The 25,362-nt window shown below is 39.6% G+C and overlaps 3 protein-coding genes across 3 annotated transcripts in view; 1 reads left to right on the top strand and 2 right to left on the bottom strand.

Annotated features, from left to right (window-relative positions):
- Positions 1–503: 503 nt before the first annotated feature.
- Positions 504–12,582, bottom strand: LOC143020842 (borealin-like). The gene is made up of 7 exons (XM_076177677.1): positions 12,429–12,582; positions 9,816–9,968; positions 8,787–8,920; positions 7,999–8,137; positions 6,754–6,848; positions 2,265–2,474; positions 504–1,100 (listed from the first exon to the last, which is right to left on the bottom strand). Exons 2-7 carry the CDS (start codon positions 9,949–9,951, stop codon positions 1,002–1,004), a joined length of 813 nt encoding a protein of 270 aa, XP_076033792.1. The 5' UTR covers positions 9,952–9,968; positions 12,429–12,582; the 3' UTR covers positions 504–1,001.
- Positions 12,583–15,123: 2,541 nt separating this feature from the next.
- LOC143020841 (large ribosomal subunit protein uL10m-like) overlaps positions 15,124–25,362 on the bottom strand; it is a 30,197-nt gene continuing 19,958 nt past the window's right edge. Inside the window, exons 2-4 of the mRNA XM_076177676.1 lie at positions 19,660–19,761; positions 17,769–17,957; positions 15,124–15,275 (exon numbers count right to left, since the gene is read on the bottom strand). Of these exons, the coding sequence (XP_076033791.1) occupies positions 15,198–15,275; positions 17,769–17,957; positions 19,660–19,761 (369 nt within the window). The 3' untranslated portion in view covers positions 15,124–15,197. The remainder of the gene's footprint in view (positions 15,276–17,768; positions 17,958–19,659; positions 19,762–25,362) is intronic.
- On the top strand, positions 21,070–24,721 carry LOC143020748 (uncharacterized). The gene is made up of 3 exons (XM_076177470.1): positions 21,070–21,469; positions 21,634–21,953; positions 24,620–24,721. Exons 1-3 carry the CDS (start codon positions 21,166–21,168, stop codon positions 24,719–24,721), a joined length of 726 nt encoding a protein of 241 aa, XP_076033585.1. The 5' UTR covers positions 21,070–21,165.

Below are 25,362 nucleotides of genomic sequence, written 5' to 3'. Positions count from 1 at the left end.
AACCTAGCCCCACTCTTTTCTTAATTGGAGAATCTTGTACTATAGATGTATATGGATACGTAGCTCACACAAGTTGTTTGCATGTGATTATTAGTTTATTTCTGTTGAAGGCAACAGATCAGAATTTCTTCCTGAGACAGATCATTCATAAAGGAATACAGTATGACTGTAGGAGAGAAGTCAAACGCAGAGTATGGGATCCGATGTATTTAACGTTTCGCCCAGCAGGGCTTCTTCAGAAATAACATAGTGGACAAACATCTGACTCCTTATATAACCCAAGCCTGCGGGGAGAAACGAACAAAGCTCGGGCTATATAAGGAGCCAGAGGTTTGTCCACTATGTTATTTCTGAAGAAGCCTTGCTGGGCAAAATGTTAAATACATTGGATCCCATACTCTGCGTTTGGCCTCTCTTCTACAGTGCTGTTGCAGTTGTTGCTACTTTTAAACAATGCAGTATGACTTTGATCTATCAGTGTCACCCAGATACAAAGGGTCAAAAAGGTTTACTAGTAAATTTTATATCACAGAGATAACAATTTATTACTACATAAAAAAATGGATATGCATTCATACCTGTACACAAAGTAGTAGCGAAACATTTATGGGATACAAAATCTAGTAATAAAATTTATAAAATATCATGCCACACTGAAGACAATCTACGTCGTGCTATGTACATGATATATCTATAATAGCAATCACTACTGCTGTTGAAGACAGTATACCAAGAAGTCTATCTATCTATATACTAAGGGCTTCTTCCCGATTATAAGGAAGGTAACCAAGTCAAAGGCACCCACAACCCTCTCCTTCTCTCATCATAGTTCCTCTTGGATTAAGGGTCATCTCCGTATCCCGCCCACTGCCCTGGGTCAGAAGCAATGCAGCAAGACACAGTACCCACATACAGTACACATTACCTATTCTAGGTCCTAAAAATACATTCTGTACACCATATAAATGGCAAATAATGTCCATAATATTAATCTTCCTTCTCTATGTATTCAAAATTTCGTGAATCTTGCTGTAGAATTCCTTTAGTTCTGCATAGGTTACTTCATCAATCTTGGCATTCTCCAACTTCTCAGCCCATTTCTGTTGAGGAAACGAGTAAACCAGTTTATTCAATGTATAGTTGACAGAGAGAGAGGGAGAAAGAAATAATGTGTGGACTCTCAAGAAGAAGAAGAAGAAGAAGAAGAAGAAGAAAATAATAATAATAATAAAGGAATAAAATAATGTTAATTAATTACTTAATCTATTGTTTGCTTCACATCTCCCTTGTAGAAGGGACCAACGACAAGTACAGTTGAACTTCAGTTCTTGACCACAATACATTCTAGAAAACTGTTCTGGAACCGATTTGGTTGAGGACCAAAACAAATTTACTGATCTGCTGGATATAGCTTCATCATGGTGATACCCCCCCCCCCCCCAAAAAAAAAAAAAAAAAAAAAAAAAAAAAAAAAAAAAAAAAAAAAAAAAAAAAAATCGAATTTCACCCAATTTTTCATTTTTCTCCATTTGGGTTACTCAAGAGATTCAAGACCTGATAATTTGGTAGACTACGGAAGCCAAAAAATTATTATTATTTTCTAATCAAGAACCAATTTGTTTTTTTCTTGCAAAATGTTCTGAGAACGGAGGTTCTGCTGTACCTGCATGTAGTGGTCGTGCAAGATGGATACCAGAGAGAATTTCTTCCCTTCCAGCCATCTTCAAGACCTGTCAACCCCTCAAGGCTGACACTCAGTCTCTGCCATTTATCTTATATTATTTGTTTGTTATTATCTATTATTTGCTTGATTTTCATTTATTATTGGCCCGGAGTGAAGGGGTTAGGAAAACCTAAATGCAGTTGCCAGCTGCTGTGGGTCTGTTGCTTTTCCCACCAGCAAAACTCACAGTGATAATAAAGCAATCAATTTGGTGTTCTGCAACTGTGGCAACACACCACTACTGCAGTGTCCCTTAATGCATATAGCATTTTTGTAAAATAAAATTACTGTAATGTAAGAAACTATTATGTGTCCGTGATAAGGTAAAAAGTATCTGAGTGTGACATTGTTGTATAAAAGTACAAAGTAATAAAATATTGACTGTATATAATTTAGGTCATGGTGGGCAGAAATTCAATAACAAGTCCAGAGAGATTTGTAGTTTGATTTAATCCTTCTCTTACGGACAATTACCATTTACCATAATGTGGGAACTAACCACATCACAACAATCAAATCGGTGCAAGAGTTGGAAACTTACCTTTGGTTTGATCCCGTTGTCATCTAACGGCGAAAACGAGAGTGGTGAGCCCGCAAGGGAGACGCCAATTTCGCCCAACTGGGGCTTCCTCTTCACGGTCCCGGGTGGGAACGGAGTACGCGGATCAAATTTAGGGGTTATCATTAAGGTCGAAGAACGAGGATCATACGGAATCCCTTGGTTCACTGGAGTTGCAGGAACCTGTGCAACCTGTGGCCACAAAGAAAGAAAAATAAATAAATAAATGAAAAAAGAACAATAGGAATACTAATCAATACCAAAATAGTTTTTTTTCTTTTTCTTTTACAACAGCAGTAGGGCTAAGAACAATATGTCTAGGAACACTAAAACAAAAGCACAATACTGGTACCATAAATTCAAGATAGTGGAAGAGCATAGTGGGTACTAATCATGTCTATGAAAAGCATATGGACAGACATACAGGGGCCTACTCTGGAGATGCTGTGTCCTGCCGCATTTCTACTCACCTCACCAATAGGGACAGGCAGGGCCATAGCCAGGAATTAAATTGGGGGTGGGGTGTGTGCTAATAATGCTATAGGGGGACTGCCACTGTACTTTGCCCATACACACACATATATATAAATATTGATAATATTCGATATGCCTGTAATGATAGCTACAATTTTATATTCTATGTATATACATCATATATCACAAATTCGCCATAAACTAAGTTTATTTTTTGTAAATTTTCTCCCACCCACCCCCCACTTAAGCAGAGAAGGGCCATTTGGTGTATATGTATATATATATATATATACATACATTAAGGATATACACTTTAGTTCGAAGATGATATTGATATGATGATTATAATTCACAAGGAATAAACTCTTTGTCAAATGGGGACAGGCAAGAACAAGGAGGAAACCCTATTTCTATGAAAGATTTGGTGAATGTTCTGAAGGTTTTGCAAGCATACATAAAGTTGTCATTGCTGAGAACAAGAATCCCAATGTATGGGGAGATATCTAATAGTACACTATGTGCTTATGAAATTTACTGACAAGATGCGAATGCTAAGAAACGATGAAAGCAGTGTCGACAAATACATTAATGAAACATGCAGATTGGAAATATGTGTATATGTACATACTTGTGCCTAAAGGGCCTTACTACCTTACTGGGTGGCATAGTGAAACCATACACCTATCTTTCACAAGCATCATATTTGTAAGTGTATGAAAAAATAATGAAGTGGCCTTGCTGTGGATGTGCTGTGTCTTGCAACACTGCTTCTGACCCAGGGCAGTAGACAAGATGCAGGGATGACCCATCATCCAGGAGGTGCCAAGATAAGAGGGAGGGAAGAGGGTAGAGGGGAGTGGAGTATGTAGGGGATGGAATGGGTGGGAGTGGTTTCTATGCCTTTGTTTTTTGGCTACCTCCCGTGTGAGGGGAAAAAAAGCCTTTGGTATATGTATGTATGAGATGTACAAAGAAAAGAAAAGAGAAGTAAAGCAAAAGGTAAAGGAGGCAAAGAGGAGAGCAGATGTGAAGTGGGGTAAGAGTATGACAGAAAATCTTGAAAGTAATAAAAAGATGTTTTGGAAAGAAATTAAGAGAGGAAGAGGAGGCGAATTAACCACTTCAGTACGGAACTTAAATCTCGCGGGCAGCAGCCAATGCCAGCCGTACGACGTGTCGTAATAATACTCGCATCATAAAATATAGTCACCGCTTATATTGATCGTTCTCTCTTTCACCCGTGAATTTTGAAAACCACAGAGAATGGGATTCAGGGCGAATTTGGGAGAATGTAAAAACACAGGGGCGACTACCGATATGGCAGCGTCGCAAATCCACTTGCTCCTCATGACGCCTACGTGTGCGGCACCGTATGGAAGGAGTTAAGTAGGGAAGAAAAGGTAAAGGTGCTGATGGAGAGATAATAATGGAAGAGAAGACAGTAAGGGGAAGATGGGCAGAATATTTTAGGGAGTTGCTAAATGTGAAGGAGGATAGGGAGAGAAAGATAGTTGCTGTGGGAAATGCTAAGAAAATGAGAGTGATGAGTGAGGAAAATGGAGGAGAAATAAGGAAGGATGAAGTGAAGGCAGTTGTTAAGATGATGAAAGCAGGTAAGGCACCTGGTCTGGATGGATGCCATGCAGAATGTCTAAAAAAAGGAGGTACAGTGATGGTGTACTGGCTGGTGAGGTTATTAATGTTTGCTGGAGAGAGGGTAGAGTGCCGGAGGACTGGAGGAGTGCCTGTATAGTTCCACTTTACAAGGGAAAAGGGGACAAGTGTGAATGTAGTAGTTTCAGAGGGATTAGCTTGTTAAGTGTAGTTGTTGTTGTCGTTCCCTAGACTGTCTGTCCGAGCAGTCCCGTCTCCCCAAGGAAGGCCACAGCCGAAACTGGGTTTTCCCACAAATCCTTTATAGAGTGTATGTTGTGTTGTTTGCGTGCATGATTGTGTATAATGCAGTCTTCCATTATGTGTTGTATGGTATGGGGTGAAGTGTTACATCCTGGGCAGCTGTTCACAACACGGTCATCCAGCCTCTTCTGGTAGCTTAGAAGTGCTGGGTGGTGACCGCATCGCAGTCTGGCCAAGTGGACTCTGTCCTTACGTGGGAGAGAGGATTCAGAAGGGTGGATATCAGGGGGTCTGGCATGTAGCAGTGTGTTGTCTTTCAGTGTGTTAATGGAGCGGTGAGTGATATGATTATGAATATGTTTCCGGAGGCTGGTATTTGGTGGTTGTGGAGGAAGAGAAGAGAGTATCTGTGTGTAATAAAGGTCTATGGGTGTAGTTTTAATGTTTTAATGCAATATGTTTAATGTTTTAATGCAATATGTTAAGTGTAGTTGGGAAGGCTTATGGGAGGATCTTGATTGAGAGGATTAGCAGAGGAACAGAGGGAGTAATTGGTGAGGAACAGTGTGGATTTAGGACGGGTAGAGGTTGTGTAGATCAGATCTTTGTGGTAAGACAGATATGTGCGAAAGCTATAGGAAAGGGGAAGGATGTTTTTTTGGCTTTTATGGATCTGGAAAAGGCTTATGATAGGGTAGACAGAAAGGCACTGTGGGAGGTTATGCAGATATATGGGATAGGAGGATAGCTTCTAGGAGCTGTCAAGAGTTTTAATGAGAGTAGTAGAGCTTGTGTCAGGATTAGAAATGGAGAGAGTGAGTGGTTCAAGGTAAAGGTGGGACTTCGTCAAGGATGCGTTATGTCGCCCTGGCTGTTCAACTTATACATGGATGGGGTAGTGTGAGAGATAAATGCAAGGGTAGTGGGTCAAGGATTGGAGATGGTTAAAGAACATGGAGAAAAGTGGGAGGCGAGCCAATTGTTGTTTGCTGACGACACTGCGCTTGTGGCAGGATCGGAGGAGGGACTGAGGAAGTTGGTGACAGAGTTTGGGAGAGTATGTGATAGAAGAAAATTAAAGATAAATGTGGGTAAAAGTAAGGTGATGAGATGTACGAGGGGTGAAAGTGGCAGTAGACTGGAAGTGAGCATTAAGGGAGAGCGACTGGAGGAAGTGGATAGTTTTAGATACTTGGGTGCAAATGTGGCATGAAAAGGTAGAGTGAAGGTGGAGGTAGAATGTAGATTGAGAGAAGCAAGTAAATGCCTTGGTGGATTGAAGTGTAATGAGGAATAGACATTTGGGAATGGATGCTAAGAGGAGACTGTATGAAGGAGTGATTGTGCCAACAGCACTGTATGGGGCAGAAACATGGAACATAAGAGAAGAAGAGAGAAGGAGTTTGAATGTGTTTGAGATGAGGTGTCTGAGAAGTATGATGGGGGTTACTAGGCTAGATAGAGTGAGAAATGAGGAGGTGAGGAGAAGAAAGGGGGTGGAAAGGGAGTTGGGAGATAGGGTTGATGAAAGAGTTTTGGACGGTTTGGACACATGGAAAGAATGAGTGAAGAAAGACTAGTAAAAGAGGTATGGAAGGCAGATGTGGAGGGAGTGAACATGAGGGGACGTCCTAGGATGAGGTGGATGGATGGGGTGAAGGGGGCTTTGGGGAAGAGGGGAATGTCTGTTGAGGAAGGATGGGAGAGGACAGAAGACAGGGGTGAATGGAGAATGGTTGTATATGGATGATGTGATGCATGAGGTGGAATGGGGGGTGAGGTAGTATGTGTGAGCAAAATTTGACGCAGCCCGAAGGGATTTCTCCCCGTCTTCTCCTTTTATGCATGGGGGGACGGGGAGGGGGGGTCGCTGATTTAATGAAGCGGCCTTGCTGTGGATGTGCTGTGTCTGGCGAACCTGCTTCTGACCCAGGGCAGTGGGCAAGGTGTAGGGATGACCTGTCATCCAGGAGGTGCTAAGATAAGAGGGAGGGTGGAGGGATGTGGAGTGTATTCAGGGATGGAATGGGTGGGAATGATTTTATGCCTTTTCCTTTTTGGCTACCTCCCTTGTAAGGGGGAAAAAGCCTTGGTATATTTATGTATGTATGTATGAAAAGATATATACATGTGCATTTACCTTTCTAGTTCTTTGGGCTCTGGTCGTTGTTGGTGGTGCCATGTTATCCACATCGCTCTCTCCTAAGACCTTTTTTTGTCGTGTTGCTCTTGTCGCTGTAGGTGACAAATAAAATTCTCAGTACATAGGGCAATTATTAAAATAAAGATGTAAAATGCCACAGAAACAAAGTTTGAACTTGATCTCATGATTGTGCCAACAGCACTGTATGGGGCAGAAACATGGAACATAAGAGGATAAGAGAAGGAGCTTGAATGTGTTTGAGATGAAGTGTCTGAGAAGTATGATGGGGGTTACTAGGATGGATAGAGTGAGAAATGAAGTGAGGAGGAGAACAGGGGTGGTAAGGGAGTTGGGAGATAGGGTTGATGAAAGAGTATTAGGATGGTTTGGACACATGGAAAGAATGAGTGAAGAAAGACTAGTAAAAGAGGTATGGAAGGCAGATGTGGAGGATGTGAACATGAGGGGGTGTCCTAGGATGAGATGGATGGATGGGGTGAAGGGGGCTTTGGGGAAGAGGGGAATGTCTGTTGTGGAAGGACAGGAGAGGACAGAAGACAGGGGTGAATGGAGAATGGTTGTATATGGATGATGTTGTGATGCATGAGGTGGAATGGGTGGGGGGATGGGGGGTGAAGTAGTATGTGTGAGCAAAATTTGACACAGCCCGAAGGGATTTCTCCCCGTCTTCTCCTTTTATGCATAGGGGGATGGAGAGGGTGGGGATCATCGATTTAATGAAGTGGCCTTGCTGTGGATGTGCTGTGTCTTGCGACACTGCCTCTGACCCAGGGCAGCGGACAAGGTGCAGGGATGACCCGTCATCCAGGAGGTGCCAAGATAAGAGGGTGGGTGGAGGGGAGTGGAGTGTATTTAGGGATGGAATGGGTGGGAATGCTTTTTATGTCTTTTCTTTTTGGCTACCTCCCTTGCAAGGGGGAAAAGCCTTGGTATATGTATCATCCAGGAGGTGCCAAGATAAGAGGGGAGTGGAGTGTGATAGGGATTGAAAAAGTGGGAATGGTTTTTATGCCTTTGTTTTTTATGGCTACCTCCCTTGTAAGAAAGAAAGAAGAAGAAAAGAGGCCTTTGGTATATGCATGTATGCATTTATCATTATTATAATTTTTTTCGCATCTGACCTAGTTACAGACCAAAAGGTCTCGTGTCGGCATGCTCCTCCTTTCAAAAAAAAAAAAAAAAAAAAAAAAAAAAAACAGCAGAGAAAATAAACTAACTTACTTCGTGAGGCAGTCTGAGGCTCATTTCTGGTATTCTCCTTTCTAGTTCTGCCGCCCTTCTTCTTGGCCACCGACTCCAGAAGGCCCTCAGCCTCCAATACTGCACTAATGCAGCTCATTCGAGAATCAGCTGCCTTTCCCTGTAAAAGGCAACGAAAATGACAAACATCAAGGTCATGCTACATGAATCTTTATAACATAACCATTTGAGCAAATGTTTTTGTTTATCAATTGCATTAAATTCCTTGGTTCAAAAGGTATTCTGTAAGGAGGCGCCATCACAGTCCCCCCCCAAAAAAAAAAAGACACATATGTATATATATGTTTTTATTAACCACAATACACTTTAATTCTAAGCCATCAACATCAAGAGACCTGGGAGGCTAACATGCAGAAATTGAAACATGGTACGGCCAAGGACTCGAACCCGGCTATCACGTGACAAGTGCTTTCGTGAGTTACTGATCACGTGATAGCTGGGTTCAAGTCCTTGGCCGTACCATGTTTCAATATCTGCATGTTAGCCTCCTGGGTCTTCCGATGTTGATGGCTTAGAATTAAAGTGCAAATATTGTGGTTGATAAAAATGTATCTCTATTCACTGGGACCCATTCAGTGTTGTACACACACACACACACATATATATATATACATATATATGCGAGATCTGGGGAAGTTTCCCAGGACCACTGGCAGCCACTGCGGGGCTGCAGATTTTCTACTGCATTAAACTTCAGGTAACAATTGAATTAAACCCAAACAATCTGAGTACAATAAATACTTCTTTACCTGTTGTACATAGTCTACCCATTTCATCTCCTTCACTTTCTTTGGCAGTCTCATCAACTCCAGCTGGTAAATCCTCTCGACAGAAGCTATCAGAGACTCGCCAAGTTCTTTCAAGTTGTTTCTCCTTAGTTCCACTGAAAGTGAAGTATATGCAGAAATTAAATGATGACATGGTTTAACGTCACAAACTCCCCCCACCCCCCTATTGGAAGGCGAGGATGGTGCCTCTCACTGAGGACTTTGTAGCATGGAATCTAATGAACCATGCCCTTGGTTCAACTTCGCCGGTGGCAGGATTCGAACCACCACCCCATCAACCTTCGCCGCAAGTAACGATGCCCTTATCTGCTCAGCCAGCGAGGTTCCACAAATCAAATAAAAACACTAAATGACCGAAGTTGGCTTATCGTCAGTACCAACTGGATGGTGAATTTATAATCAAACCACTCAACAACTTCTACATTAATGTTATCCATATTTACAACAGGAGGTGCTAAGATAAGAGGGAGGGTGGAGGGGAGTGGAGTGTATTTAGGGATGGAGTGGGTGGGAATGATTTTATGCCTTTTCTTTTTGGCTACCTCCCTTGTAAAGGGGAAAAAGCCTTGGTATATGTATGTATGTACATTTACAACATATATATGTTAAATGGAGGGATGTGTAATATATATGTTAAATATGGAGGGAGGGAGGGATGGTAAATGGGATGGAATGGGTGGGAATGAAGTGGGTGGGAGTGGAATTATGCCTATTGACTTTGGCTACCCACATTGTATGGGGGAAAAAGCCATTGGTATATGTATGTACAACTAAACATAACCTTACACGGGAATAACAACATTGCAAAAGAGCAATGGCTACCCAATCAATCTATTTGCAATGATGATACCATTTAGAGATAACATACATATACCAAGGATTTTTCCCCCTTACAAGGGAGGTAGCCAAAAAACAAAGGCATAAAAACCATTCCATCCCCAATACACCCCACTCCCCTCCACCCTCTACAGATAACAACATTTGAATTACCTTCTCTATCAAAATTTTCCAGCCTCACTTTTATTTTCATTTCCCTCTCTGCTTGCTCCTCTTCCGACAACTTGGACGCTGCTGTCGGAATTGGTTTTGCCCTCGACGGGGCACGTGATCCTTTCCTGCGTGGCATTGTCCTCAATGCAGTACCTGCAAACAAAGATTCAAGTTAAAAACTAAAGAGTACAAGTAATACACACAAAGCTGGTCATTTATTCTCATGTAAGAAGGAGAGGAAGAAAGAAAGAAAGGAAAAAAAAATAATAAAAAATAACAATAATAATAATTTGATGTAGCCCAAAGCAGTTGCAAAACACAGCACATCCACAGCAAGGCCGCTTCATTAAATCGGCAACCCCCTCCTCTCCATTTCCTCATGCAGAAAAAGAGAAGACGGGAAGAAATCCCTTCAGGCCATGTCAAATTATCATTCACACATACTCCCTCACTCCCTTCCACACATCACAGCATCATCCATACACAACCGTTCCCCACTCGCCCCTATCTTGTCTTCTCCCTTCCTTCTTCAGACATTCTCCTCTTTCCTAATGCTAACAAAATGATAAATATTGGACCTTCCACGCATCACAGCATCATCCATACACAACCGTTCCCCGCTCGCCCCTATCTTGTCTTCTCCTTTCCTTCTTCAGACATTCTCCTCTTTCCTAATGCTAACAAAATGATAAATATTGGACCTTCCACGCATCACAGCATCATCCATACACAACCGTTCCCCACTCGCCCCTATCTTGTCTTCTCCCTTCCTTCTTCAGACATTCTCCTCTTTCCTAATGCTAACAAAATGATAAATATTGGAAGCCAAAACTACTTTAATGTGAGTCCTCTGTCCTAGGTCTCATTGGCATGTGTCTGTTCCACATACTGACTGGGTCATGAGCCAAATGCCTCGTGCCACGCCGCAAGTCATGTCGCAACAGTTTAATGTTGGGGAGTGCTAGTGACACTTCTCCATTCCTTCGGAGGGCGCCAAAACTTCTCCCCGTACCTTATTCAATATTCCAAAAATTCTTATGGCTCCTCTAATTTTCCGAGTCACTTATGTCCACCACATTTTTATTTCCGAGTTAGATTACCTTCATCATACACCTTTCCTTTCTGAATACTGTTAGACACAATGAAGAGGTCAGAATGAGAAAGGGTGGAGGAAGATGAGGAAGAAAAATAGAGACCTATCGACCCAGTGGCTGGTAACGGGCCCCCAGTCTCCCATGGTATCTTTTATCAAATTCAAATGAATTTCTTCCACCTTCACACATAACAAGAGTTGTCAAACAATGCTCTTCTGTGTATGATGTACTATTTTGGTTTATTTCGCTGTTACTAGTGAATGTAAGATGCTACCAATCAGTTCTTCTTGTGGAGAGAGAGAGAGAGAGAGAGAGAGAGAGAGAGAGAGAGAGAAAAAAAAAAAAAAAAAAAAAAAAAAAAAAAAAAAAAAAAAAAAAAAAAAAAAAAAAAAAAGGGTGTGTGTGTGTGTGAATAATTGAGATTTTGGGCCTTGTCCAGAGACTAATTGTTATGCACATCGAAGCAGGAGTGAGGATGTTCGTGCCTTTTGAAGACGTGTGGCAGGAAGATAATTCTTTCATATACCTATCCTACATGTTCATTACTTACATAATGATAATTGGATTTAGCTATCTGCGGTAGGAACAGTGGTAATGGGTTTAAATTGGACAAATTTAGATTTAAGAAGGAAATAGGCAAGAACTGTGCAGTGAATGCTGAAAGTACCGCTTGTTTTAACAAAAGGTTTTGCAACTTTATGGATGGAGATGACAGGTGGTAATGGCCATGGAACTGTCTAAAGTAGGCCTTATGGTCTCTTGCAGTCTCCTTCATTCTTATGATCTTATGAACTACCAGTGAAGTAAGTAAATGAGCAAATTCAATGAAGTTCAGCTAATTCCCATAAAACTTACTTACACAAGTCGGTTCTATTCCAGCAAATACTTTTTTCACTTTTCTTTGTTGCACTGAAAGGGTCTTTTTTTTTCTATGAAACAATTATGTTCGGTTAGTTTAGGTTAGGTTATATTAAGTTAGGAGCTATTGGACAACAGAAGTTTCATGTTAAATATTTGTTTGGGTGATTCTAGAATTTTATCTGGAAGTTGCTTAGTTGATTAACTTGGTAAGCTACATTTAACATTGACATATATCTATGAGAATATATTTCCACTTTATCTTTCATTATCACTACCAGATACTAATCATTATTCAGGGGTATTTTTCCATTGCATTACCAACAATTATTGTGAAAAATTAAGGAAGCCACTACAAATAAGTATCATGTATGGTTACGGTAGCAACTTACTGTTACTGTAGTGTAGTTCACAAAATTGCCTGAGTTCTTAAAAAGAGATCTAAAAGTATTATGACACTTTCCCACCATCACCATAGTATACAGCCATATCAAGTTCCAACATAATAATTTCTGGAGCAAAAGATGTAATTCTGCTGATTCGCAATTCAAACTCGTACGCACCGAAGGTAAATATTGCAATTAACACAAATATAAATGTTGAAATGGTTGATTTCAACATACATTTCCAATTATCTCAGTATCACATCATAATTACTTACTTAGAACAGCAACACGTGAGTTGTCGTATGCTGGTTTCTGGTATTATTCACCTCGTTTACTTCGAATTTGTATCATACATCTAATTACCCCATTCAGCTTGTTGAGAACTTTGAACCAACTGTCTTCAATTAAACTCACGACGTATTCTGGGAAACTTTCGTATGGCGCAGCTAAAACTGTTGTATTTGTACGTAGCCGATCGAGACTGAATCGTTATAATAGTACAGCCCCTATATCAACACAAATGTCAGAAATGCTTACAGGAAAAACAACAGTTGAAAATTATGTAAATGCAGGAACGAATGAAAACACATTTTATTTTTTCCTGTAACATGAATGTTGAAATCTGCCCAAAGTACCGTATTCTTTTGAACGCGTAAAACAATTTTGTAATCGATACGAAATCGTGTATATCACACTGCAATTCATCTAATTTCGTTTAAAGGTCTCATGTGAACATAGACAATAACTTCGATCTGCTTAGTTTATGTTCTTATAGTTGACAATTTCGATTATCTTTAGAGGGGCACAAATATTCTCCCCTGTTGGCAATACCTTATTTCAACAACAAACACGCTTCTGTCCTTGGGAACAATATGGCACTGAAAAACGTTTTCTCATAAAATTAGAAAAGAAAACACTTCATAAGAACAGTAGGATGGAGGAGTAATAGCAATTAAAAAGTTGTCTTTTTATATTTACTTGTTGAAAGTTGCCATGTACAAGATCTCTCATGCACTACTTGTCAAATCTTCATTAAAATACCTAATACCTTCCAAAAAATGTTCACAATTCAATAGTAATGTCTGAAAATTAAGTATGATGTGGCTTGTTACATTGCTTCTGACCAGGGTAGTGTGGAGAGGACAGGAATGACTAGGAGCTAAGATGACAGGGAAATGGGTGACGATTGGAAGTAGGATGGGTGCATGCCATAAGTACCTACCTCAGGGCAGCCATTTTAGTCTGGGCTTGCCACCCACAAGGCTGGCAAAATTATATTTACATACATATACCAAGTTTTTTTTCTTATAGTAAGGGAGGTAGCCAAAGTCTGAGGCATAAATCCACTCCCACCCATTTCATCTCTCACATACTCCACTCCCACCCATTTCATCTCTCACACACTCCACTCCCACCAACCACCCCTCCCTCTTTTCTTGGCTCCTCCTGGGTGACGGGTCATCCCTGTATCTCGCCCACTGCCCTTGGTAAGAGGCAATACAGCAGAACACAGCAATATTGCTTTATTTAATCAGCGACCGCCTTATGCAGAAAAAGAAAATGAGAGAAATCCCTTCTGTCAAAATGATAATAGAAAAAGGTCAAAGGACCCCTGAAGGGTTTACAGTAATTGATGAATTTTGCATTAAAATGGGAAAACCCTCTTGGCTATCCCCCATGTAAGGGGGAAAAAGCCTTTATTATATGTATGTAATGGTACATAGGAAGATGTTGCAAGTTACTGGTAACAGATTCTTGTAGAGGTTTGGCTAAAGTGATCCCAAGGTTGTTATCATGTTGTATTCTATCCGTGGCTAAGCGGGTTAGGGTGTCGTTACTTGCTGCGAAGGTCGAGGGGATGGCAGTTCGAATCCTGCCACCAGTGAAGTTGAACCAAGGGCATGGTTCATTAAATTCCACACCACAAACTCCTCTGTGAGGGGCACCGTCCTAGCCCTCTGATAGGGGGGAGTTTGTGACATTAAACCATATCATCAATAGAAACATCATGTCAAGGTGGAAACTTTAATGTTACACGGCTCTAGCACAGATTTATGTGCTTATTCTCACAATCTATTCTATTGGGAGGATTTTAGTTTTTGAACAATGTTCTGGCAATTGTCAATGGGGGAAACATTCTAGGGGGCAATTGTCAATGGGGGAAATGTCCTAGGGGGCAATTGTCAACAGGGGGAAATGTCCTAGGAGGCAATTGTCCTAGGGGGCAATTATCAACAGGGAAAAATTGTCCTAATACGCTGTTATTTTAGTGGTCACTTTCTGTTCCCAAGATTTTGTTTTATGCCTTTTAGATATTCTATTTTTTTTTTTATTGTTGATGCAACCTTGCTGTAGACATTGTGCTGTGTCTTGCTGCATTGCTTCTGACCCAGGGCTGTGGGTGGGAGACAAGATTGACCCTTCATCCAGGAGGAGCTAAGATGAGAGGGAGGCAAGGGTGATGGATGGGAGTGGGTATGTGCCTTGACTTGGCTACCTTCCTTAAAAGAGGGAAAAATTCCTTGGTATATAGATAGAATTGTCGGATACACTGCAACAGAAATAGTTTGATCTGGGTCATATGACAACGTTTGTACAGTGATAAGTATGCACCTTGGTCTTCTTGGATCACGTGTTGGACTCGTGATCGACAGCTATTTCCCTCCCGGAAGAGAGCTCAGAGCTCGTATGACCGATCTATGGGTAATGCTATGACCTTACACATACACGCCCAACTCCCCGCCCACGAGAGTCAGAGTAACGACCCGAAGCGCAGCAATACCGAAATAATTTCGTCCCTGGGCAGGATTTGAACCAGGTACTGCGGGCACCACCATACTGGCAGTCCAATACTCTATCAACCATGCCACCGAGTGTGTAAACAGTGTCACATGGTGTTTGCAGCTGTCCTATCTCTTAATGTAAACATTATTCTACACACATCTAAGAAGGGGGAAAGTAAACAAAAAATGTGAAAAAAATTATTTAATAAACTCAAACTGCATCTGTACATTATAAACATTTCTAACAATAACTATCTCCATTTATTCCTTCTTTTCTTCATCTTGAGGTGGCTGCGTCTGGTCTGAGATGAATCGGCTTAACGCAGACGACAATTCAGTCTGTAATAAAGGGAGATTTATTAGGTAGTTACATTTACTACATGAACCTATATGTTGATCAGGAATATAAAACAGATTCAAAATCATCTAAGAAATCTATAAGCACAAAAATATAAAATGGTAATATTAACAATTCATAGCCTTAATGTTGTTTATACAGGAACCTTGCAGTCATTAGGTATACTACTACAACTGATTGTAGTATACAGGCAAGGAGTTAAGCTAACCCATCTCTTTTCCTCAATACATCATATATACATACATACATATACCAAAGGCTTTTTCCCCCTACACAGGGGGGAGCCAAAAAAGAAAAAGGCATAGAAACCACTCCCACCCATTCCATTTCCTATATATTCCACTCCCCTCCACCCTCCCTCGTATATACATACCGGACTTTTATTTTGGTATGAACCTGTCTCTTAAGCTTTAATAGTTTGGGAACGCTAACTGCGGCCAAACTAAAGAGGAATGCACCGAGGAACATGCCCAGCTCCTCAGATGAAGCTGACACAGAAACCTTGGGCCCAGTTTTAAGATGAGAGTCAACCCCTTCAAGGTCAACCTCCAAATGGAAGACCCCTTCAAGGTAATCCTCCAACTGGAGGACCCCTTCAAGGTCAACCTCCAAATGGAAGACCCCCTTCAAGGTCAACCTCCAAATGGAAGACCCCTTCAAGGGCAACCTCCAAATGGAAGATCCCATCAAGGTCATCCTCCAAATGAAGACCCTTTCAAGGTCAACCTCCAAATGGAAGACCCCTTCAAGGTAATCCTCCAACTGGAAGACCCCTTCAAGGTAATCCTCCAACTGGAGGACCCCTTCAAGGTCAACCTCCAAATGGAAGACCCCCTTCAAGGTCAACCTCCAAATGGAAGACCCCTTCAAGGGCAACCTCCAAATGGAAGATCCCATCAAGGTCATCCTCCAAATGAAGACCCTTTCAAGGTCAACCTCCAAATGAAAGACCTCTTCAAGGTCAATCTCCTAATGGACGCAAGTTCACAAGGTTTCAAGATGGATGGGAGGGAGACGATTCTATCTGACATCCTTCCAACAGAACTAGCTCATGCTAATTCCCACCATTGGTCCCTCTACTATGAATTATCTTATTATAATGTATTGAACCATGCAATACAAGTATTTGTTTATTTGTTTTGTTATCATTTGTCTATTTGTTTATTATTATTTGCTTCATTCACATTTATTATTAGTTATCTGTCACTCTATTATTATTTACTATTTACCTGTTTATTATTTAATTATACCTATGCATTCATTTATTTATTCAATTTATCATTATCTATACTGTTATATTTTTTATTTATTTATTTATCATTATTATCATTCTTTTTTTTTTTCACCCAACCTAGTTATGGACCAAAAGGTCTCCTGTTGGCAATACTCCGCCTTTGTAAAATCCTACGAGTGTCTTTCATGTTAAGCATATACTTTCTCAATAACAAGTTATATATCAACGTTTCCTTAAGATCCACAGACTGGAAACCTCCAGCTTCTTAGAAGTCATCAATGGTCCTATAAATTTTACCTGAGAATCATTTGACAGCTATGAGTTGTCATTCACCATTGTCTTGGATCACGAGTTGGACTCGTGATCGGCAGTTATTACCCTCCTGGAGGAAAGTTCAGAGTTCATATATGCCTAATCTATGGGTAATGCTGTGACCTTACACACACATACACACTCCCAACTCCCCATCCACAAAAACTGAAGTACTAGCTCACACTGCAGCAATAATGAAGTTATTTCAGTCCTGGGTGGTATCTGAACTCAGACCGCTGGAACATAAGAATGAATGAGATTGCAAGAGACCATAAGGCCTACACTAAGCCGTTTCATGCCCATTACCACCTGTCATACCTATCCATAAAGTTGTCTAACCATTTCTTAATACAGCAACAGTAGTTGCGAATGCTACCACTGCACCATTAAGCCATGTATTTACCTAGTTGTATCTAACAGGAAGGGGAGCTACGCTCATGGTGTCCTGTCTTTGCATTTCGCAGTGTCTAGTTTGCTCTTAAATTCGTGTATGGTTTTTGCACACATTATTAGTGTGGGACAAAGGACAGACCGAATGACTTGACAATAAGGCTTTTGCCCCACCTTCCACAGGTAGCCAAAAGACAAAGGCATAGAAACCACTCCCACCCATTCCATCCCCTACATACATACATATACATATACCAAAGACTTTTTTCCCCCTTACACAGGAGGTAGCCAAACACTCATAGACCAACACCTTTGTATGATGTCTATTATTAGAACAACCACCTCCCACGATTCAGTGCGATCAGTGCCCTCTATTGTTCAGGGCACAAATTGGCCTTACGAGTCATGAGAAGGCTCACCACCCTGACAATAACTAACCTATTATGACCCCCTCATCTATTCAACCTTCTATTGGGACTGGAAACTATGATACTCGGATGAGAGTACATGCCGATGATTGTTAGAACAAATGCATTACCTGGTGGTGTGTGAGGTTATACGAGATCCTCTGTGCAGGAGCGCCTAAAATACCGACGAGCTGTCCTTGGAGCACCTCTAGCGGCGGCAGAGCTGCGTAGCGTTTCAAGTCTGTGACGCTCATGAGTCGGCCTTCAACCAAAGCTCCCATCAGTATAACGCCAGGCATCTTCTTCTCCAACTTTAATAGCTATCAAAAGAACAAATACAAAGTTAGAAAGTTCCACTAGTCTTTTCTTTAAACATCTCTGAATTTATAATGTACTATTTTTTTTTTTTTAAGGTCACTTATAATAGCTATCAAAAGAACAAATGCAAAGTTAGAAAGTTCCGCTAGTCTTCTTCTTTTTTTTAAAGATATCTGAATTTATAATGTATTGATTTTTTTTTCACTTATAATAGCTATCAAAAGAACAAATGCAAAGTTAGAAAGTTGCACTAGTCTTTTTTCTTTACATCTCTGGATTTATAATGTATCATTATTTTTTTTTTTTTAAGGTCACTTATATTAGCTTTCAAAAGTACAAATGCAAATTTAGAAAGTCGTACTAGTCTTTTTTCTTTACATCTCAGAATTTATAATGAGTTATTATTATTTTTATTATTATTTTATTTTTTTGGTCACTTACAATAGCTATCAAAAGAATAAATACTGTACAAAGAAAGTTCCACTATTCTTCTTCTTCTTTTTTTTTTCCCTAAGATCTCTGAATTTATAATGTATTAATTTTTTAGGTCACTTATAATAGCTACCAAAAGAACAAATACAAAGTTAGAAAGTTGTACTACTCTTTTTTCCTTACATCTCTGAATTTATAATGTACTATTTTCTTTTATGGTCACTTATAATAGCTATCAAAAGAACAAATACAGCTATCAAAAGAACAAATACAAAGTTAGAAAGTTCCACTAGTCTTTTCTTTAAACATCTCTGAATTTATAATGTACTATTTTTTTTTTTTTAAGGTCACTTATAATAGCTATCAAAAGATAAATTTGCAAAGTTAGAAAGTTCCATTAATTTTTTTTTTCTAAATCTTTGAATCTATAATGTACTATTTTTTTTAAAGATCAATTATAATAATACATACATACTTATACTAAGGGCTTTTACCCCTCACAAGGGAAGTAACCAAAGTCAAAAGGCATAAATCCACTTCCACGTACTCCACTCCTAATCACCACCACTCCCTCCCTCTTTTCTTGGCACTTCCTGGATGATGGGTCATCCCTGCATCTCGCCCATTACCCTGGGTCAGAGGCAATGCAGCAAGACATAGCACATCCACAACAAGCTGCTTCATTTAATTGGTGACTCCCTCTCTGTCTCCTCATGCATAAAAGGAAAAGAGAGGGAGAAATCCCTTCAGGCTGCGTCAAAATATCATTCACACACACTCCCTCACCCTCCCTATCCCCCACCCACTCCCTTCCATGCATCATGGCATTATCCAGACACTAATAACTTAGATAAATAAAGAATAACCTATACACCAAGGGATTTTTTCCCCCTTATTTGGGAGGTAGCCAAGTCAGAGGCACGTACCCACTCCCACCCACCACCCTTTCCTCCCTCTCATCTTAGTTCCTCTCTATCTCTGTCTCTCTTTCTCTTTCTCTTTTTTTTTTACACATAAAGAACCAAAGAAAGATAAAATAAGGACAGGGAATAGAGAGAAAGGAATAAGAAAGAGGTGAGCAAGAGAAAGTGTGAGAAAGGAAAGGGATGGAATAGAGATAACCTTTATTTTAGGTATTTGCACCTGAATCTATATACTGCAGTTTCTTCCCAATTTGCACTCTTTTTCTCATTTGTTCCTGATTGGAGAGACATGACCAAGTAAAAATAACATATACTGTCAATTATGATGAGCTGTGCGATAACTTCTAACCTTTGCAACGGAGTTCTCCTCACTCACGACTGTTGCCGTGTGCGACTGATAGAGAGGCAGAAGTGGTTCGTAGTAAGTTCCACTCATTGCAAGCTTTGCAACCTAAAATGGAGAAAAAATATATATAAGGATTACATAGCTTTAACAGAATATATATAAATGATTCTCTTGTCCATCTTGCTTGTCCACCACGTGCTGGTGGTCATGGTAAAAGCCGACAAGGTCTGTCACGAGCTGACAACAGGCTAAAAAATGCCGAAAACTGACTGGATTGCTCAATAAATGACTTGTTTTCAATTTTTAGTGCCATATTTTATTCCTGTATGAAGATTTAGCACCTTTGAAAGAACAGATCACGTAATCTGTTCAAGTTTAATTTGCCGACAACACACTGGAATTGTTGCCGCCACCTTAGCTAGTTTCAGTTACAAAGGATTACAAAGGCGGAGCATGCCGATAGGAGACCTTTTGGTCCATATCTAGGTCGGATGCGAAAAAAAAAATCATAATGATAATAGAATGATAATAATAATAATAATAAAAAACTATAATAATGTATGCAACAAACAAAATACATAAATAAATGCATAGGTATAGTTGAATAGCAAACAAACAGGTAAACAGTAAATAATAATAAATTGGCACATAACTAATGATAAATGAAAATCAAACGACAAATGATAACAAAGCAAAAACAAATAATATAAAATAAATTATAATCATTACAGCATCTTGCTTAGGTGTTTATCTAAATGAGTCTTAAAGCTTTGAACTGAACTACATTGCACTACCTGTGCAGGAAGTTTATTCCACTCATTTATTACATGGTTGGCGAAGTTGTTTCTACCCACTTCCAAATTAAATATATTTCTTGATAGTTTGAGACCATTGTTTCTTGTCTGATTCTCATTCAGTGTGAAAATTTTGTCACTTTTGATGTTGTCAATTCCCTTTAGAATCTTAAAAATCTGTATCAAGTCACCTCTGAGTCTATGCATTTTTAGGGAAAACAGATTCATATGTTTTTATATGATTTATTTTTGATACTTGGAATCAGTTTATGGCTCACCATTGTACTTTTCCAATCTGTCAATGTCTTTAATGAGATTTGGGGACCATACAGAAACAGCATATTCCAAATGTGGATGAACTAAAAATCTATATAGCTTGTTAATGACAGATAAACTTTTGAAATCAAAAGATTGCGCAATCAGTCCTAGAATATTATTTGCCTTTCTCTGAGGCGGAAATACACTGCTTAGATGATTTGAGGTCATTACTGTATAACAATGAAAAAAAAACCGGAAATGAGACTATCCTTTTCTAGAGTTATTTTTTGCGTAGATCACGAATATAACATCCGTTTCTTTCTGTGACCCTCCAGTTCTTCGTAAATAGCAGTGACCGCAATGTCTATCTGAACGGTATTTTTTGTTGCTTTTACCATTTATATAATTTTTCACATAGCTATGTGTTTTTTTTTTCTTAACAGGATACAGAGTTAAGATGCCTAGAGAATGCAAGAATTCGCCAGACAAGTTTTGTTATATATGTGGATCAGTTACATTAAGGCAATACAAGAGACAGTTGACTCAACGTGTAAAGAAACTTTATGAGCTGTACTTTGGATGTAAAGTGGGTGACCAGGACAAAAGCTGGGCACCTCACATATGTTGTGTCAGGTGTACAAGTTCCCTTTCTGCCTGGGTGAAAGGCAAAGGGACTGGCCTCATGTTTGGCGTACCAATGGTCTGGAGGGAGCCAAAGGACCACTCAACAGATTGCTACTTCTGCTTAACGGATATTAAAGGTGGGTGTTCAGTGTTTATTTTTTACTGTTTTTATATATATTTTCAAGAGATGTATAAATAAAAAAGATCAAAATACATAATAAGTTGCACTTCCACTATTTTTGCACGTGATCACAACCAATAGTATCCATTTTTAGTCTGATTTTATTTTATTTTCCTGCAGGTCGCAACAGAAAAGGCAAGAAATCTATTGTGTATCCAGATCTTCAGTCTGCTATTCGCCCAGTTCTACATTCAAGTGATATTCCTGTACCACAGCCGCCCTCTGAACTACCAAGCGATGACACGAGCAACTCAGACGATTCAGAATCTCAAGATGCAACGTATACGACACAACTTGAATCTGATAAGAAACCACACCTCATCACCCAACCAGAACTCAATGATCTAGTTCGTGATCTAACACTTACTAAGCAACAGAGTGAACTCCTGGCCTCACGTTTGCAACAATGGCACCTGTTGGATGAAGAAGCTCGAATTACAGTATTTAGGAAGCGTTCTGCAAATCTACAGGATTTCTTCACTTTGGAAAACAACTTGACTTATTGTAATGATATCAGAGGCCTATTCAGTGCCCTTGAGCTGTCCTATGAACCCAATGAGTGGAGGCTATTCATAGATGGATCCCTTTACAGCATAAAAGCAGTTCTGTTGCACATTGGGAACACCATGCCTTCAGTTCCAGTTGCTTACTCAGTCATTTTAAGAGAGACATATGAGAACCTTGCTTTTATTCTAGACCGCATAAGTTACAAAGTGGTTAATTTGTGCAGACTTGAAAGTAGTAGCCATACTTAATGGGCTACAAACTGGATACACCAAATTTATGTGCTTTCTTTGCAAGTGGGACAGTAGGGCCAGATCAGAACATTATATACGCTCAGAATGGCCATCTCGGGAATCTATGACGCTTGGATGCCATAATGTAATTCATGAGCCACTAGTTAAGAAGGAGAAAATCATTTTGCCACCACTGCATATAAAACTAGGCCTAATGAAGCAATTGACCAAAGCACTGCCATGTTTCCAGTATCTCAAAGGGATCTTCCCTAAAATTAGTGATGCCAAGATTAAAGAGGGTATATTTGTAGGCCCTCAGATTCGCAAGCTTATAAATGATGAGGACTTTGAGGCGACAATGGATGAACCTGAGCTAGCGGCCTGGCATGCATTCAAAGATGTATGCAAAGGGCTTCTGGGAAAGCACCAAGAGTCCCAGCGAGAGCGTCAAGTGGAGAGGCTAATCAAATGCTACCAAGATCTCGGATGCAATATGTCACTGAAGATACACTTTCTTCATTCTCATCTGTCCTTCTTCCCAGAGAATGCAGCAGATGTGAGTGATGAACATGGAGAGAGGTTCCATCAAGATATAGCGTCAATGGAAAACAGGTACAAGGGAAAATGGAGCCCTGCTATGCTGGCTGACTTCTGTTGGAACCTGAAGCGTGACACGCCTGAGACGTCTTATAAAAGAAGAAGTAAATAATAGATTGTAGGTTAATACATCATATAAAGCTAACAAACATGTCGATTCATTATATATTAATGAAATAAATACAATGAAGACATTTAATCTGACTTTGGGAGCAAAATACATTTATGGAACCTTGGAAATCTCTATTAATTGCATAATTATTAAAACAGCGATTTACAAAAAATTGTGACGTGGCATGAAATTTTTGTTATCAAATTTTAATTCAGCACACTGAACTTCATAATAAAACGCACATGAGAACTATGTTTTTTTCTTAATCCTGAAATTTGTTGTACAGTGTAATTACTCCGAGAGTCTTTTTCACTATCCACTTTTGTTAACGAATTTCCAAATAACTTGTAATTGTACTTTCTGTTGTTTTTACCTATGTACATTACCTTGCATTTACTCATGTTAAATTTCATTAGCCACTTTTCAGATCATTGCTGTAATCTAAATCTTCTTGAATATCTAATTGGTTTAAGTGATCATTTGCCATCCCGCACAGCTTTGTATCATCAGCAAATTTGGAAACAGTAGATTTTAGTCCATGGTCTATATCATTTATATATACTATGAATAAAAGTGGCCCAAGAATGGAATCCTCTGCCAGGTGCGTTACCTGTCCCAACAACCTGAAGAGCTAGAGAGAAGTTAGGTTAGGTTAGGTTTTGAGCCTATTGTTGGCTGGTGGTGGCTCTTGTCGGCTTTTACCACAACCCTCTGCTGGCTCTCATCACTGACATCGGTCCTAGACTGTGCATGTGCTTGTGTACACACACACAAAGCAAAGTGAGAGGCAGGCTCAAACCTATTTTTACAATGCAGCAATGTATATTCCCTGCTGATAAGAATAAAGTTGGACTTCTACTTGTTTTGATTCCCAAGCCCCAGGATCCTATAATAATTACAAGATAGTGCAAGCATACCTACATGAAATCTGCATTAAACATTATAAAATAATAAAGAAAGGATAACTGATTTTCCCATTGTCATTAATCATGTAATATCTAGAACCAACCAATTACCCTCTTCATTAACAAGGGTGCCACAGAGATGAATAAAATCATCCATCAACAAAGTAACAAATAAAGCAAACCAGTAGAGAATGGATAAACAAAACCTATCACACTAGTAACTATGACTGCTTTGATTGCACAAGTGGTCGCTTAGAGATAAAAATTTAAGTCTAATGGAACCCAGATTACAATGAAAAATGCCGCTGGTATGGAAATGGTTAGATTTTCAGACATTCATGTATTAACGCAAATTTTGCTTCAATCTCTCCATATCAGGCAGCATTAATTTTTTATACATAAATTGACTTTATTTGACAATGAATCAATGTTAATGTACATGAAGTGCAAATAATGACAAGAACACATAGTTCGGAATAATAAATGCAAATTGCCGAGGATAACACAAAAAGCATGTACGCTTATTTCCATTGTGGTCCTCATCATTAAAATCCATACTGCTGTTTGAACTGGGTAACACTTATTACAATTACTTCTTACTTACTGTATTGGAGTACCACAAGACAAGTACTTCATTTTGCTTTTGTGGAGACAGGAGAAGCAGCTTCATTTTGTAAATCTCCTTTTGGTACATGAGATTTCTATAATCTATGGAATATGGCAACCACTTTCGAGCTTTCCATCTGGTTTTATAGGTAGCTAGGGATTCAAGGATTTATCAGACTGGCTTTGACTTTGTATGTTTCAAAGCAACAGCTCGCAGACGATGCGGTGGTATTGGTTTTCGCAAGATCTAAATAAACAGGTCAGACCGTTTGAATTATTGTGCGCAGCTTCTGACGTCATTAGGCTGGGTCCGTTTTCTCTTTGTGAAACACTGAAGAAAACTGTGAAACGCCAAGGAAGACAGGAACTATATTTTATATATTATACATATATATATTATATCATATATTCATATATATAGACAGGAACTATAATATTTTATATACATTTCATATAATATTTGTCAGAATATAACTAATTGCGTGGAGCGGTGCGAGCGAAGGCAACAACATACCCGAACGACGCACCAGCTTCAACTGACAGCTATAGGACCCGCGAACCCCACTTTGAACAGCCAGGTGACGTTCACGGGCCCGCTGCGCCAACTCCCTCGAAATTCGGTCGGAAGTGGTTAGACCTGTTATTCCTTAGATCTTGGGTTTTCGTATATCTGGTGTGCGAGTTCTGAATCTAATCAATTGAGTAAACGGATTCCAACTGTTTAAAAGAGGCTTGCAAGGTAGGCCAGTCATGTCTAATTTCAAAATGCACGAAACTGGAACATGCGTACTTTCCTACTCTTTTTGTACTTCTCACACACTTTTTAGAAAGACATTACACCGGTCTCAGTTTATCTTGGATTCTATTGTTTACATCAACACTCGCTAACGAA

This window comes from Oratosquilla oratoria, chromosome 40 (assembly GCF_046742065.1).
Source record: "Oratosquilla oratoria isolate Oo_2021 chromosome 40, ASM4674206v1, whole genome shotgun sequence".
NCBI lineage: Eukaryota > Metazoa > Arthropoda > Malacostraca > Stomatopoda > Squillidae > Oratosquilla > Oratosquilla oratoria.
This window is presented reverse-complemented; position numbering and strand designations above follow the sequence as displayed.

Bases quoted from the DNA above. Each gene is read 5' to 3' on its own strand.
- LOC143020748 (XM_076177470.1), top strand. From the start codon at position 21,166: ATGCCTAGAGAATGCAAGAATTCGCCAGACAAGTTTTGTTATATATGT. The intron at 21,470-21,633 runs GTGGGTGTTCAG...ATTTTCCTGCAG, and splicing joins CTGCTTAACGGATATTAAAG to GTCGCAACAGAAAAGGCAAG. The intron at 21,954-24,619 runs GTATTTAGGAAG...CTGGTTTTATAG, and splicing joins ATGAAGAAGCTCGAATTACA to GTAGCTAGGGATTCAAGGAT.
- LOC143020842 (XM_076177677.1), bottom strand. From the start codon at position 9,951: ATGCCACGCAGGAAAGGATCACGTGCCCCGTCGAGGGCAAAACCAATT. The intron at 6,849-7,998 runs GTAAGTTAGTTT...TGTCACCTACAG, and splicing joins GCCTCAGACTGCCTCACGAA to CGACAAGAGCAACACGACAA. The intron at 1,101-2,264 runs GTAAGTTTCCAA...TTTCCTCAACAG, and splicing joins ACAACGGGATCAAACCAAAG to AAATGGGCTGAGAAGTTGGA.